Source organism: Dipodomys ordii, unplaced genomic scaffold (assembly GCF_000151885.1).
Source record: "Dipodomys ordii isolate 6190 unplaced genomic scaffold, Dord_2.0 Scaffold36, whole genome shotgun sequence".
Taxonomy (NCBI): domain Eukaryota; kingdom Metazoa; phylum Chordata; class Mammalia; order Rodentia; family Heteromyidae; genus Dipodomys; species Dipodomys ordii.
In genome coordinates this window covers 14,603,806-14,621,046 of record NW_012267252.1, presented here as the reverse complement: position 1 = coordinate 14,621,046, position 17,241 = coordinate 14,603,806, and the positions used below count along the sequence as shown (strand labels likewise).

Below are 17,241 nucleotides of genomic sequence, written 5' to 3'. Positions count from 1 at the left end.
GTGCTGCCGTCCAACCCCACAGCCCGTGCTGCCGTCCAACCCCACAGCCCGTGCTGCTGTCCAACCCCGCAGCCCGTGCTGCCGTCCAACCCCACAGCCCTGCCAGCCCACAGCCCGTGCTGCCGTCCAACCCCACAGCCCATGCTGCCGTCCAACCCCGCAGCCCGTCCTGCCAGCCCGCAGCCCGTGCTGCCGTCCAACCCCGCAGCCCGTGCTGCGGCGCCAACCCTGCACTGCATCCTGCGGTTTGCAGTCCGTGACCCATTGCTCGGAGCCGGAAGGCCAGGCACCCGTGCTGGGGGTGCACTAACATCGCACGCACTCATTTACACGGGCATCGGGATGTGAGTGACGTTAGCCGTGTGCAGAAGAGACTGAGGGTCGGGGAGGCGTGGTAGGCCGTGGGTCTGGTGGCTGGGGGTGCGGGCCGGGGAGCGCACCCCAGATTTCCTTCTGCCACGCCTCACATCTCAGCGCCTCACATCTCAGCTCGCGGTTAGAGGATGCGAGAGCGGTGGGGCGGGGGATCCTCTGTGCGCCCCTCCCGGGCCCCACGCCGTCCCCAGGAGAGTCTCCTCAGCCTCCCACGGCCCGAGAAGGCTCTGGGAGGCTGGGCCTCGCCCGGGCTGAGCCTTTGTGGTCTCTGCACCCTCTCTGCTTGGACGGAGGGGAGGAGGGGAGGAGGAGGGGAGCGGGCGCTCTGACAGCCCCGCCCCGCCGCGTGACATCTTCAGACCTTCCGTCCCTGATGCAGATGGCCTGCAGGGCCCAGAGACCCCGCCCAGCCCGGGCCCCGGCCCCCCAGCTCCCCACAGCCAGGGCAGACCTGGCCCTCCTGAGGCTGCAGGTTTGCGGAGGCTTCCCTCTTCTTCGCTCCACCTGGGGCACAGTTCCATCTCCCAGATTAATCACGCACCTGACGGCAGGTGAGCGTTGGTCATCTCCTGTGTGATTATGCAGGAGGGGCTGTCACCTGCTCCCCCTCCCTTCCCCCTCGTCCCCCCCAGCAGGTGTGGGCTCTGATGACAGCCGTGCGCCCCCCAACCCCGCAAAGGAGGGGCCGAGGGAGGGGCAGAGGCGGGAGAGCAGCACGGCGGTCAGGTCCTGTAGTCCGAGCCCATGCGCTTCACGCCGGTCTGCACCGCGATCCTCCTGTGTGCGCTTCCCTGGTGCCTGGGATGAGGACTCGGCCGCACGCGGCCACGCCCAGGTCCCAGGGTCGGGATGGGGCCGGGGCTGCACGGCATGTCGCCCCGGCTGGCCTGGAACGGAGCCAGGCCCCCGCACGTCCCCTGCTTATCTTTGGTGGTGATTGTTTTGTCTTCGAGACCCGGAGGGCTGCGTGGAGCTGTGTGGAGCTGGCTGTCGGATAAGGAAGGAGCTAGGGAGGAGTGGGGACCGTGAGAACTCAGCTGAAGTGAAAGAAGACAAAACATGAGCCTAGCTCTGTGTGTGCACGCGCGTGTGTGTGCGTGTGTGTGCACATGCATATGTGTGTGCGTGTTTGTGCACGCGCGTGTGCATGTGTGTGCACACGTGTGTATGTATGTGCGTGTGTGTGCATGTGTGTGCACACATGCAGGAGGCAGGCGTGAGCTCAGAGCAGGAACTAAGTGGGCTTCCCAGGCTGTTTGGCTTGCTTTGGAGTGGATGGAGTGGAGGTTTGTGAGGCAGAGAGGGGGTGGGAGGGAGGGAGGGAGGGCGGGAGAGAGAGAGAGAGATTTCTAGGATCCACCCAGGAATTTATAATTAGGAGGGATTGAGATCTACAACTTTTTAATTAGTTTCCTTGTTTGATAAAATAGTTTGGGAGCCACATTTTAAGAAGCATTCGACATAAAACATAGTAATTAAGAACAGTAAGACAAAACATACTTCCCACATAATAAAGAAAAAACAATGAAAAAGAAAAAAAAAGAACATCTATGCTTTTTCCCCCTTTTTTGGCCAGTCCTGGGGCTTAAACTCAGGGCCTGGGTACTGCCCAGAGCTTCTCTGCTCAAGGCTAGCACTCTACCATTTGAGCCACAGTGCCACTTCCAGCTTTTTCTGTTTATGTGGTACTGAGGAATTGAACCCAGGATTTCATGCATGCTAGGCAAGCACTCTACCACTAAACCACATTCCCAGCCCTGACATCTTTTTTTTTTTTGGCTTGTCATGGGGCTTGATCTCTGGGCCTGGGCACTGTCACTAAGCTCTTCAGCTCAAGGCTAGTGCTCTACCACTTGAACCACAGCGCCACTGCCGGTTTCCTGGTGTTTACTGGAAATTAGTGTCTCATGAACTTTCCTGTCTAGGCTGGCTTTGAACTGTGATCCTCAGGTCTCAGCCTCCTGAATAGCTAGGATTATAATAGGCATAAGCCAACCAGTGCCGGGCCTATTCTTTTTGACATGACCACTATTAACAATTTGGCACCCAATCTTCCACAAGCAACAAAAAGTTGAGACCAGATCTCTGTTGCTCAGGCTAGTGTCAAATTCCTGGGCTCAAGTGGTCTTCCTAACTGCAGCCTCCTGAGTTGCTGGTTCTTTAAACACATACTAAAAAAAAAAATTTTTTTTTTTGGTCATGGGACTAGGTGCTGAGGCTCTTCAGCTCAAGGCTAGCACTCTACCCACCACTTGAGCTACAATGGCACTTCTGGTTTTTTGGTGGTTTATTGGAGATAAGAGTCTCATGGACTTTCCTGCCCAGGCTGGCTTTGAGCAGTGATCATCAGATCTCAGCCTTCTGACTAGCTAGGATTACAGGTGTGAGCGACCAGCGCCCGGATACAACATTTTTGTGGGGATGGGAAAACACATGTGCATATATGTGCACATATTCTCTTATTAAGAAATGCTTATGAGCAAGTGCAGTCATATTGACTGCATGTTATGTAAACACTGAACTACATAATTTAGGGGTAGGGATGGAAAGGAAAAATGAGAGAGAATACTAGAAGGGTTGACATTGATGCACTGTACTCATCAGAATTGTAATCTCTTTGTATAACCACACAATAACAATAATAATAAATGTTTATAGATAGCAACCAGCCACAATGAGACAGGACACCAAGTACTACTAAGTGCTTTATGTTTTAGTCTCTTTTATTCTTAGCAGCTATGAAGAAGCCTTTTCCAGATGAGTAAATGGAAGCAAGGGACATTTAAATAGTTTGCCCAAGTACCTCACAGGCAGTGAGCAGCAGTTCTATGCAGCATGGTACTCACTCACATGTCTTCTGCAACCCATTCATATATATATTTCATAAACAATTCTTCCTATCAACAGCACAGATTGTTTTAATGAATGAAATACACAGGTAGAACTTTAGAGCCAGATCCTGAAAATATTAATTTAACTCTCACAGCAACCCTTCAAAATAGCTACAAACCTTAAGTATGGACCGTCTTATATAACCAACCCTGATATTGGTTATAGTAAGATGTTCTGTCATTAAGAAAAGCAGTGTAATCAATTTCCTCACAACTGAACCCTGTGTCATTGGCTGGACGGCTTTGGGACTACTGGAAGTAACTTGCTGAGTTGGGAGTCTCTGCACAGGTGAGGCTCTTAAAACGTCCTACAGGATGCCTTCACTAGGGCTGTGTCCATTTTCACTCCAATCACTGAGAAAATCAGTTTCCTGGCACTGATATAGGCATGGGATATTTCCTGACACTGGGTATTTTGGCCCAAATCTCTTATTTGTAAAGACAATTTCTAAATTTTATTATAGGATGTATAATATTGTAGCTCACATAAAACTTTAGAACTGCAGGTATTGATGCTTAGAACATGGACAAGTATGTGAAAAGTGTTGAGAAACTCTCATATCCTGTACCGTACCTACTAACCAGCACTGGATCCCTTGAAAGGGAAGTTTTAAGAACTTGGATGGTATCATTCGGAGTTCATCTGTGGTAACTTCTTCACTGTTCCCATAATCCACAAAGTGCACTTTCACATTACCATTTGGTAAGATTTCCTTGATTAAAGCACGATACCAGTTGCCATCACCTAGATTTAACACAAAACTTATGATATGGGACATTTCTCTTCATTCACATATGAAATTTCTAACTTGAAAAAAAACACACCTTGATCAAAGTGAGCTAATAAATTTGTTCTCATCCTCAGATTATGCCTTTACATTTTCCTACAAAAACTCCTATACTGAGATTTTCCAACATCTACTTTGAGACTATCTCCAAAATCTTTATATACCATATAGTTTTATATCTGATAGGAAGATTTCACTCATTACCTATCCAATAAGCAAGATGTGAAAGTAAAATTAAGATGTAACCTTGAACACTTAAGTCAGTATTTCAAGATTTTGCAATACACTTAAAACTAATGACATTGTTTCACTTGTTTTTTGGTTAAAAAAGTCTAAAAATAAACAGTAGAACAATTCTTGTCATGAAACTCTTGTAAAGGTATTTCACCAACATTTTCAGTTTTCAATGGGAACATGTACAGGGTGATCAGAAGGAACAATGATCTTGCTTTGAACAATTCTTCTGTTTTTAAACTTAGTATTATCAAAAATTTGGGAAGGAAAAGCATTAAAACATACATTACATTAAAATTACATAAAGTGAAGGCAAAAATGTGGCATTTGGTGCTGCTTGTTATAAAAAAAAAGCACCTGGAAAGCACCTATCACTGAAGCATTCACTCAGGTCGTGGCTAGGAATTGTATGTAAGTATTGAGACGAACAGACACACTAGAAAAAAAAATGAAAATTGAATATCAAGAAGCAAAAGGGTCTAAAAATCACAGTGACACCAGCTGCATCTTACCTGCAAAAAAGGCACAGCAAGGTTGTCCTATTTCTGCCATAAAACCATTAGGCAACTTCTGCTGGCAATAATCTGCTAATGATTTGTTCAACTCTCTGAGGGTGCTTAAAGCTGAAAATTCAACACAGAGACAGCAGTATTAGTCATAAATACCAAAGCCCAACTGTCTTTTAACTTAAGATGTACTGATCACAACAGCAGAAAGTATGTTCTCAAGCCACTAAGCACACCAAATGCATTTCCATGCCAAAAAATCAATCAGCTCTTAAGTTGATGTGGTCAACACTTGCAATAAAGCCCAACCAATGACTTCCTGGGTGGAGAGACCCAACCATAGCATTGCCATCCGTGTGCCCACCCACTGTAGACTATGAATGAGGATTCCAGGCAGACAAGAAGCTTACACAGAGCTGTCCTGAGGGAGCAAATATAAACACTAGATCGACAGCACAGTTGATGGATGCTAAGGAAATTCAGAGAGCTCTGATGAAAGTTTCCTAGAGAAATCTGAAATATAATACATTTGATAGAAAGGAAGAAAGGGCTCTGAGACATGGTACAGAATTACAGAGTTGGACAGCCAAAAGTCACTTTGTGGGAAGCAGCTTGACCAAGTAGAGAAGTAGGAGGCCAAGGCCTTGCAGAGACAACAGAAAGACAAAGCCCACAATGAGCTTTAGCAAGTAAGGCAAAGGGATCTGAAGCACTGTTTATGAGAAAGACCAGGGACTGCCTCTTGAAATGTACCAAGGGCTCAGTCACAGACAGAGAAACTTAACCTCCATACTGGCAGAACAAAAAGCATGAGGACAGGTTGTTCGAAATACTGTGGCACAAACAATGCACTTGCACTTGGGGTGTGCTTGGCCCACCTGTGGAAGGACACTGCCTCGTGGAAGCACAGGCACACAGATCCTTTGACACGGTAACTGCAGCTGTGCTGTCCCAAGGACACATTATCAGAGTGAAAAGACAGAGCACAATGGCTGTTTTAGCAATGGAAGCTTGGAAACACTAATCCTCTATTTATCTGCACCACAGAATAGAGACTCAACAGCAATGTGGTATCCTGGGGATGGGGGAGAAGAGAGATGGGGGGGTGAGAGGGAGAGAGAGGGAGAGAGAGGGAGAGAGAGGGAGAGAGAGACTGAACAAAATCCAAATAGGTCTGGAGTTGGGTGACTAGCAATATATCACTGATGATTTTTTTGTATCATTTTCACTACAGAGGAAATGAGGTGAGGGGTATATAAGAATTCTGCACATCATCTCTGTAACTTCTCTGTGAACCTAAAAGTGCTCCAAAATAAAAGAAAATGTATTGAATAGAAAAATAGAGTTGAGTCTTGGTGCTTTTATGTCTGAAATTTTAGATTCTTGGTAGGCTGAGATCTGGAGGATTGAAATTTGAAGCAAACATAGGCAGAGAAGTACATAAGATTCCATCTCTGATTAATCAGCAAAAAGGAGGTCTGGAGGCATGACTCAAGTGGTAGAGCAGCAGAAAATGAAAATAAGAGAGGCACTGAGTTGAAAGCCCCAGCAAAGGGAGAAGAAATGAAGAAAATACTCCGAGTGGATATAAAAAATAAGTTTATAAAGAAATAAATAAGGTCATTTTATGACTTACAGTTACATAAACATGAACACATATTTATAAAAAGCATATGTATAGGGCTGGAAAGGTAGCTCAGTGGTAGAGTGCTGGCTTTGCATGCATGAGGCCCTGGGTTTGATTCCTCAGCACCATGTAAGCTGAAGAAGCTGGAATTGGCACTGTGGCTCAAGTGGTAGAGCTCTAGCCTTGAGCTGAAGAGCTAAGGGACAGTGCCCAGACCCAGAGTTCAGGCCCATCACCGACAAAAAAAAAAAAAAAGCATATGTACAGAGTTCCACTGAGGAATGGTGTTTAGAAAGTCAAGAAGTGGAAAATTTATTTTCCACTCTGTGCTTGACTTTAGCTTTCAAACTTTGTACAATATTCTTGTAAAAATCACTTTAAAAAATAAATTAAAAGGAAGCTTACAATTCTGAGCTTTATTTTACATGATATAGTGGCCCACCTGCCAACTTGGAGGTCAGACAAGGACTTGGTTACCTAGTTTAATGTCCTCACTAGACAAAAAAAAAACCTTTATCTAGACAAGTTAAAGTCAGTGATACTTACCAGTTTCACTAGAATGACTCAAGTGCTAAGAAAACCCAAGAGTTTGTGAGGCTATAGAGCTATGAGAAATCTCATAAGTGACAACGGTCACTTTACACATTGGCATTCACTGACTGAATCAGAAAACACGTACTCCTTTATGATCTAGTAATTTAATTCCTAGACTTAGACTTAATGGAAATGTGTAAATACCACACTTATATAGAGCTATTCATAGCAACCATCATTGTATACCTGCAAACTAGCAATGAGCCATGTGTTCAATGCTAGAAAAAGTGCCCTCCTACAATGGAACACAACATCAACAAGTTACAGATGCATATAGCAACAGTCTGGCAACATAAAAGATGTATCAACAAGGCCAAGGAAAGATCTATTGTATGATTCCCTTTCTATGACATCCCAAATCTGGGAACTGGGAAAACAAGTCCATGTTATCACTGCCCATGTGAGGCAGTGCTTGCTTTAGAAGGAGCATGGAGGGGGGAGGGTTCTAGAAGACATGGGGGACACTTCTGGGATACGGATGGTGTATTATATCCCAACATAAAGACTAGTTATCTGAATGTACTGATCTTTTTGATAATTCATAATGCTGTAGGCCTTCTAGAGCACTTATCTATATGGATGCAGTAAAAATAATTTAATAAATATCAATAAAGTCAATAACTTAATGTATAAAAATGAACCAGGAGACATTCTCTAAAGTTGAATACATTTTTAAACGAAGGTTGCTAATACAGAAATAATGGGTTCAGACAGAATGAAAGACAGTACAACCAAATCTTTCTTGGAAATACTAATATCTATGTTAACACTTTTTAAAAGAAAAATTTTAACACTTAGCAATAAAACTCATCTTAAGTTATTAATAAACATCTTAAGCTTTATGTTAATGTATAGGTAAGAAAAAAAGAAATAAATGAGAAAAGACAACTTACCATCCTCTTTAAGAACGTGACAATAGAACTCTCCAGGATTATACAGCATGCAGATCACAACATCTACCGTTTCATCGATGGCAAGCTCGACCCACGTCCACTCCAATACATCTACTTTTTCTTCTACTCTTAAGGGAGCTGTAGAAATAACAGACCATTTTGCAAACCAAATGGACAGAATATGGGGATGCTGTTGTAACAAGGTGGTTGCTAAGGAATCTGCTTTTGGTGAATTTGATCAAATTACTCGTGTATGTATGAAAAGATCATGATGAAACCCTTTTGTACAATAATACTTATATGCTACAGGTAATAAAATTTTTATATGCCAATCAAAAGGAAAGGGAAGCGGGAAGCCAGAAAGCTAGGACTTGATGGCTCATGCCTGTAATCCTTAGTTACTCAGGAAGCTGAGATCTGAAGATCATGGTTCAAAGCCAGTCCTGGAAAAAAAAAAAGCTCATGGGATTCTTTATCTTTAATCACAGAAAAAGCTGGAAGTGGCACTGTGGCTCAAGTAATACCATGCTAGCCTTGAGCAAAAAGGAGCTCAGGGGCAGTGCGTAGGTCCAGAGTTCATGCCCCAAGAAAATAAATTCCCACTGGTATTCTAGGGGATTTGACAAGAAAGCTGACCTTAGAAATCAGTCCCGGTGAACCATTAATACTTCACTCAATTTCAAGTTCACATTCTGATCAAAGTTTAGCTGTCAGTGTGACCCATAATACTTTCAAATTTTAAAAATGCTCTTTCCAAACATACTCAAATGCATGTAGATGATGGCTTGATTTTCAAGGTGACATGCACTCAGGTATGTATTCTTCCTGGAAGCAGGAGAACCCATACATTTATTATAGGACCATCTGGACTGCACAGGGGTTACGTGGTTGACAGTTTACTTACCACTGGCCTTCGTTGTATCACTAGTTTTCTCTGCCACCATCTCCTTATCTTCCATGGCAAACCCCGCATCTGTGAGAACTTTGGCCACGCTCACATTTGGTGTCACAGATTTATCTATAAGCTCCACCAGGGAGCTATTTTCCAGCCTGTCCACCACTTTTACCATAACCATTTTGTTCTGAACAATCTTTTTCATGAGTCCAATAGCTTCTGGAGTCCAAACTCCTAACAATGGCTTTACCCCTGACAAATAATTTTTAAAAGAATGTTAAAAATAATTCCTGAGATAAGTATTTTAACATTTAATTTCACTCCAGAAAGCTAAATCTATGGAAAAATACTGTAACCAAAAAGTCCTGCCTGAGTAGAAGCATTTTCTCAACATGAAAACCAAGCTAGAATTAATAGAGAGAAAGCCTATGATTAAGCTTCTGTGCTTCTGTTTGACACAAAATGTCCAAAAAGAAAATCTATAAACAGATCTGTTTCCTGGAAGGTTGTTGAGTTCTCAATGGGAGATGAGAATGCTCTAAAATGGACTGGGTGATAGCTGTATAACTCAGTAAATATTTACTAAAAATTATTCAATTGTATACCTCAAACAGTGAAGTTCACAGTGCATTAAAGCTATCAAGAACATTATTAACAAAAATATAACACAATCCAGGAAGATACTTGTCTCTTGCAATTCACTTACGCAAGTCTTGTAACACAAATGAACAATACGAGGAGGCCATATGTGAAAATCAAAAAACGTAAGATCATGCCTATGTCAGATCCTAAACTATAAAGAGCCAAGTGATCTATAACAACACATTCAGTCTCTGGATATGAAAGCAAATTGAAATGATTTAGTTTTTAGCTTATCAAAACAAGTCAAAGCCAAGAAATACAGAAATCTCTGTCTGGTGCACAAACGTGAAGAAATTCCCTCCCTCACACTTCTCTGGTGAGTATATAAACTTGTTCAAGCTTTTATAGAGGCCAAGGCTCAGTATGTAGCACCAATATGACAAGAAACACTTTCGTGGACATCCCATTCCACTTGGGGAAGTATAACCAAAAGAAGTATTCTGAAAGAGAACAATATTTTGGTGGTACAAGGGGGTTTAAACTCAGGGCCTTGACATTGTGAAGCAGGAACTCTACCATATGAACCATGTTCTCAGCCTTGAAATACAATTGTTCTTGGATACAATGCAAACTGTAGTTAAAATAACATGCTATCAGCAAATACCTGGAATAGGGAGCTGATAGCTCAGACCTATATCTTGGCTATTTAGGATACTGACATTTGAGGATCGGGGGTTTTTTGTATGTGTTTTGTTTTTTAAGGAGGATTTTGGTTGGAAGCCAGCTCAGGCAGGAAAGTCTGTGAGCCTCCTATTCCAATTAACAACCAGAAAACTGGAAGTGGCACTGTGTCTCAAAGTAGCAAAGTGGTAGCCTTGGGCAAAAGAACTCAGGACAAGTCCGTGGCTCATGCCTGTAATCCTAACAACTCAGGAAGCTGAGATCTAAGGATCGCGGTTCAAAGCCAGCCTGGGCAGAAAAGTCCATGAGACTCTTATCTCCACTAAACCACCAGAAAACCAGAAGTGGTGCTGTGGCTCCAGTGGTAGAGCACACTCACCTTGAGCTGAAGAGCATAGGGACAGCGCCCAAGCCCAAAGTTCAAAGCCCTACGACCAAAACAAAAAAACAAAAAGACAAAAAAACAAAAAACTTAGGACAGTGCCCAGGCCCTGAGTTCAAGCCTCATAACTGAAAACAACAACACAAAATAAATAAAAACTCTGGAAGTATCTTTCTGATACTGTCAACTAGTTAAAACAGACTAGCTCTGCATAAAAGACGCTGGAGGAAAGTTCTAGTCCTAGCAGGGCAAGTTACATGCACAGTAATTCCTACGTATATGATCAATAACGTCCTCTTCATTTAGACAACAAGTTTTATCTGCTTCATGTACATTTTAATAGTTCCATTTTTCATGTTAGTTTCTACTGTTCTAATAACAGAGGTTCACAAAGATTCCATACCAGCCAGAACACACTTTAGAGCTTGCATTGGCAGTTCCAACAACTTGGGAGTGATAGGACAAAGTCTTGTCAAACTAAGGATTTCAAAGTTTCCATAATCGACATATCCAACCAGGACAGACTCTTCAGACGCATAGGCCAAGATGGAGGCACGATACCACTGGTCATCCTCTGAAATAAGGAGACAATATCAAACAATGATCCAATGAAGAGTAAAACAAAATCTTTCCAAATGAGAGATGGTCAACTGTGGCGTTGGCTTTTAATCTAGAAGACCAAGCTCGACTCAATGATATAGGTTTACTCCACACTGCTAGTTTTGCTTATCTGAAGTCTTAATTCCCAAAGGGCAAAAATTCGCTTATTAATTATGTCATATGCTGCCATTAGGAATTTGCATGCCTTGTTTGTCCAGTAGTCAGCAAGCTCATTAGGACAGAGAACATGTCCTGATCGTGTAAATCTTCAAGGTCACGACAAGCAGAGCTTTCTAGAATACCCACAGTATAAGGAGTTCACCAGGCTTCCCATTGATATACTGGGGGCTGGTACCCATTGCTCATTTCTCCCGTTATGTGAAGCCACATGACTTCCTTTGGTAGAGAGTAACAGAGCTGGGCCACCACAGGGTAAAACAAGTGCAGCTACAAAGGCCTTACCATAATAGCTCTGGCTTCCAAACAAAACCCATGTAGGTATAAGCCTTGGAGGTTGCATATCCCATACTTTTGTAAACATAATTATTGGCACCAATTCTACAAGCACAAAAGGGATGCAAACAATACAATAAAAACCTCCTTTCTACTTCCAACCCCCTTGATAATCACAGACTATGATTTTACACATATCACAAAATGCTCCTTTGATCCAGTTTAATGGAATATATGTAAAAAGATAACTGTCATCAAATGTAGCCACTCAGGGAAAAACAGAGGTTTTGTTTCCATTGTTTGTTTTGTTTTTATTTTTATTGTAAATGAACGATCAGTGAAACTGTTTGCTTACCTGAGAACTGGGCACAACATATGTCACCAATGGTTGGATAAAAACCAGAACGTGGAGACACCTGACTACAGTACTCGCTAAGGGATGCCTGGAGTTCAGCAAGCATATCTGTAGATACAGATCACATGTTAAGTGAAAGGAATTTGTATCTATAACTTACCTTCAGCCTGGCCTGTGCAGTACACCACACTGAAGTATGTGATCATGACAGGACAAAGTAAGAAAATTAACTCACGACCGCTTTGCAGTTGTTGACAAAAGAAGTCCTCTGGTGTCTGAATGTGGGCCACTACCCCACAGAACTCGTTTCCCACACTCAGGGTGAGTGCCTTGGGGATCAGGGCATTTCTCTCTATCACAATTTTGTTTTCGGGTGCCATTTTTCCAATGTCTTCAGTATCACCTTACCAGAAAAGAGAAAAATAAGTCATTTTAGTTTCAGCAAAAAGTAAACCAAAACAAAACCCACTTATAAGCCTCGCTACTCAGAAGGTTGAGACCGAAGATACCATTTTTTATTTTTATTTATTTATTTTTGTCAGTTGTGGGGCTTGAACTCTGGGCTTGGGTGCTGTCCCTGCGCTCCTCAGCTCAAGGCGAGTGATCTACTGCTTGAGCCACAGCACCACTTCTGGTTTTCTAGTAGTTTATTGGAGATAAGAGTTCTCATGGAGTTTCCTGCCCAGGCTGGTTTTGAACCGAGATCCTCAGATCTCAGCCCCCTGAGTAGCTAGGATTACAGGCGTGAGATTCCGGCGCCTGGCTTTGAAGATCCCAGTTTAAAACCAGCCCAAGCACAAAAGTCCCCAAGACTCTTATCTCCAATTAACAGCAGAAATCCAGAAGTAGACATATGGCTCAAGTAGGAGAGTACCAGCTGGTACTAAGAAAAAGCTGAGCAAGAGTACAAAGCTCTAAGTTCAAGCCCCAGTACTAGCATGTTCACACATGCGCATGCATGCGTGTGCACATATACACACACAAGAGATGTTTATTTCAAAACTATGCATAATTTCATAATTTGGAAAGAGTTGGTATGAGTGTGTGTGGGCAAGGTCTCAGAGTCCACAATGTTTCTTCCTTCAAGTAATAATTTATTATAGCCTCCTTTCTACTATCCTATGATCCTGCAATAGGTAGGTATACATGGAGCAGAACTCATTCTACAGTAAGATGAGAAATCCCATTAGGAAACGATTATGATTACATAATGTTTAATTTAAAATGCAATAAATAGGATCAAGCAATGTTAAGTACCAAGTCAAGAAGAAAAAAGTCAGATTTAAGAGTCTGAGGAAAGAGGAGCTTCAAACACCATGAAAAAATAATTTAGAACATGAGAAAACTCTCTTGAAAGGAAAAAAGGCATGGTTTATAAAAACTCCACATTCTTAAGAAATGCATTTTTCTGACCAATACTTAAGAGAAACCATGACATGAACATATCAGAAATTATGGCCTTAAGGAATTAAGAGTAAGGTATCATTCAGATAGTGTCAACCACAGTTGATAATATTCTCAGAAATATGGGGAAAAATTATCTCAAGCATTAAAGAATTTTTAAAGGAAAAGATTCTCACCATGAGCTGAGGTACGTTCTCTAAAGACCAAAGGGAAACCATGACAGACCACAAAGGTAGAGGAAATCTGCTATCTAGAATTGACCTCTTTCAGTCCAAGGGATTCTCAACATTCTGTCAGAAATTCTACTGAAATGGGTAACTGGCCCCAAACACTAGCCAAATTAAATTCAATGATCTCTAATGATATAAAGTAAAATTCAAAACCTTTTTTAATATACTCAGAAAAAGTAAAATATAAATCAAAATGTAAATAAGGGAGGAGATAAGAGAAAAACTCAACAGCAAGAAAAATGAACCAGCAGTCTGTTGTATCACAGAAAAGGACAGTTTGGTAGTGAGATCATTCAAAAGGCTCTAGATTCTGGTTCTGTATTTTCCTGTCTTAAGGTGACCCTCTGTGCCTGTAAGCGTCTGCTTCTTCACATGAAAAGGTCTAGTGAGTGATCTCAAAGACCTCTTTTATTCGATATATAAATATATGTATGCAGATATGTATATATGTATACAGATATGTAGATGTGCGTATATAAACACACACATACATATATGCGTACAAATAAAAGTATACATAATATATATCCATTATAGCAATATAATATACTTTACATATCCATATATAATGGAGAAAAGCACAGGTCTGAGTCTGTGTGAGATCAAGGCTTTCCTATTCTTTTCCTCACTTTACTTCCCACAGTTGCACACTCTTATGTTATGGCTCCTGATTTATCACTACATTATTTTTTCTTCACCAACACTTGTGTTTTCAACCATCATTCTGTTGAATTCTAACTGGCTAAAAGCTACTGAGATTTTTTTCAACAGAACTGTTACACAAAGATTTTCACTTCAAGGATATCATACAGGTAAGCAAAAACCAGAGTAGTATAGACAGAAGATAAAAGGCAACATCAGAAGATTGTTTCAACTGTCCATGAAGCATGTCTCAAATAATAGCAGAGGAAGAGAGGGATGGAGGGAGAAAGGAAAGCAAGAAGAAACAATAAGGGAGGGAAAGAAGGAAAGAAATAGCTATTATAACAAGTCAATAAAGACTTGTTAACCAACTAGAACAAAGGACAGGAGGTAAGAAATAAGGAGAGTATTCAGAATGAGGCATGTCTGTTGATATGATAGGCTGTCCAATCATAGATTAATTTCTGGCCAAAGACAAAGAATTATGTCTGCAACTGAAATAAGTGGTAAAGGAGAAAACAGACTGTAAAAATGACACATACAACTAGGAAATGAAAAAAAAATAAATGCTGATGGAAAAATTTCTTGGTTCTCTGATCAAATAAACACACACAAGAAGTTGAAAAAAATATTTCTGTCCTAATAGAACAGGAGCTTAGAGCTTTATTATTCCTAAGCAAGGAAGAAAATCGAATTTAAAAAGGATATGTGAACTAAATCCCTAAATCCCTCAATCTGAAATCACAACATTTAGTAGTTTATAATCACTAATAATTATTTGGTGAGAATCTGGAAAAACAAAAGGAAAATAGGCAGGCCAGAATGAGATTAGTTATAATATATGACTAAATGAAAAATACCATCTTTCTTATAAAGTTTATAAAATAGCTATGATGATTATTATTTTTTGACGGTATGGGGCCCGAACTCTGGACCTGGGCGCTGTCCCTCAGCTCTTCAGCTCAAGGCTAGTGCCCTACCACTTGAGCCACAGCCCCTCTTCTGGATTTATCTGCTTATGTGGTGCTGAGGAATCGAACCCAGGGACTCATGATGCAAGGCAAGCACTCTACCACTGAGCCAACTTCCCAGCCCCAAAATAGCTATGATTATTACTAGTTAGTTTTGACAATGTCACAGTCATGCCTTTTTGGGTTTAACAGGAAAGATAGTCTTCAGTAACTGAAGTCAGTACACTGCTCACCCTGATCTGCACTCTGCTTCTTAGAATCCTGTTCTTTGGGTTTCAAACCGTATCCCATTTCTACAAGCACATGGTCTAGGAGTTTTCCTATAAAGTAAAGGAGAAAATACATGTCTAATGTCTAATAAGATACAAGACTATCAAGAAATAAAGGTTATCACATGTCATAAGAGATTATAACCAACAACACAGAGATCAAGATAAATACATATATGTGTATGTCTACACATATATAATTTAGTAAGGTCCAGCTTAATAAATTGTTGCAAAATTCTCAGACACCTGACAGGGAATTTACTGCAAAGATTTCTCTTCAAAATTCTGAGTAATATCAAAGATTTAGTTCTCATATCCCATGCACACTGAAGAATAAACATCGACTCTGAGAAGAAATCCGGTTAAGACACAGGACTTTTTCTCACACTGACAATAAGGCTGAAACAAGGGTTAGTAACCATTAATAAGAACGTCAAAGCTCCCTGAAAGAATATCCAGAAGCTGGAGTCATAATGTGAAATATACATAGCAAAGAAACAAAAGATTTTTACACTAAATTTCAACAGATTAACTGCATTTTCTACTAAGTCACCCATGATTGCCTTTATGGAACTTTTATGTCTTTTAAAAGTAGAGAGATAATACCTTGAAAAAGAGAATTCACAAGTACATTGTAAGAATAACCTTTTACACCAAAATGAAGCTACTACAGAAGGAGAGGGTTCCAGGACAACTTCATTTTCAAAATTTAAACACTACATACTAACAGAAGATGGTTCTCTAAGAATTGCTTAAAGAAAAGACATTTATGATAAGGATGGATTCATGGAAAATCTCAAGGACAGTCTCTCAATAAAGGTGCAGACATCACAGGTAGATATTTTAATGGCTAGATTGAAAGGAAATAATACAGCCAACCCATGTGAAGTACAGATCTGGACTCTTAAACCATTATGTCCCAGGAACACATGCTCCCTTTCCAACAACAATCTCTGAATGACTCCAGAGAGCAGTGTAGTTGGCCTCACCTTTATGTTTTGTTTTTTCTGTTCTTCTGAGTAACTGGTGGGACGAAATAATCAATAACTTAAATTAAAAAAAAAAGAAACAAAAGACCCAAGTCTTACCTGAACTTTGCAGCATAACATCTACTGCATAGGTAAGCACATCCTCGTTTAAGACATCAATAATCTTTACAGAACAGTACTGGTCCATTAACAGTGATTTAACAGTTTTGATACAATCATTGCTCCAATCCTCCTCTGCTGGTACAATGCCAGCCACAAAGCACTTTATGGCCTGAAAGATTTTTGTGCAAGTTACTTGTAATAATTGGTATTTCAAAATGAATTTTTCTTTTTTTGGGGGGGGGTCCGGTCATGAGGCCTGAACTCTGGGCCTGGGCACTGTCCCTCAGCTCTTCAGCTCAAGGCTAGCACTCTACCACTTGAGCCACAGCGCCACTTCCGGCTTTTTTTCGTTTTTGCTTGTGTGGTGCTGGGGAATCGAACCCAGGGCCTCATGCATGCAAGGCAAGCACTCTACTACTGAGCCACCTTCCCAGCCCTTCAAAATCAATTTTTCTAATTAGCTATTTGAAGTATTTTTTAATACAACATATTCACACTAAAAGGCTAGGGAAAGTCTTCAAGGCCTAACCAGATTAACAAAGAAGTCTGATTAGATTCATCTATCTTGGCACTTATCTATTGACAATACTATTTTCTGGTACTTGAAGTTCAAGAAAATCATGGGAAGATAAAAAATACACTTCACTTATACATGAATCCTGATCACTTTCCAATAATGTAATAAATACAGAAAAATGTCTTTAAAGAGCAGCGTGATAAGGTGTACCTGTGTTTCTCTTCTCAAGCACTACTTGACTAAAAGTAGTAACAAGTATAA

At 41.2% G+C, this 17,241-nt stretch overlaps 1 protein-coding gene across 1 annotated transcript in view; it reads right to left on the bottom strand.

Annotated features, from left to right (window-relative positions):
- Window positions 1–17,241, bottom strand: part of Tdrd1 (tudor domain containing 1) — a 36,066-nt gene that overhangs the window by 7,863 nt on the left and 10,962 nt on the right. The window contains exons 9-17 of the mRNA XM_013017702.1: window positions 16,461–16,632; window positions 15,337–15,423; window positions 12,092–12,259; window positions 11,857–11,964; window positions 10,852–11,022; window positions 8,813–9,055; window positions 7,909–8,046; window positions 4,801–4,911; window positions 3,841–4,011 (exon numbers count right to left, since the gene is read on the bottom strand). Of these exons, the coding sequence (XP_012873156.1) occupies window positions 3,841–4,011; window positions 4,801–4,911; window positions 7,909–8,046; window positions 8,813–9,055; window positions 10,852–11,022; window positions 11,857–11,964; window positions 12,092–12,259; window positions 15,337–15,423; window positions 16,461–16,632 (1,369 nt within the window). The remainder of the gene's footprint in view (window positions 1–3,840; window positions 4,012–4,800; window positions 4,912–7,908; window positions 8,047–8,812; window positions 9,056–10,851; window positions 11,023–11,856; window positions 11,965–12,091; window positions 12,260–15,336; window positions 15,424–16,460; window positions 16,633–17,241) is intronic.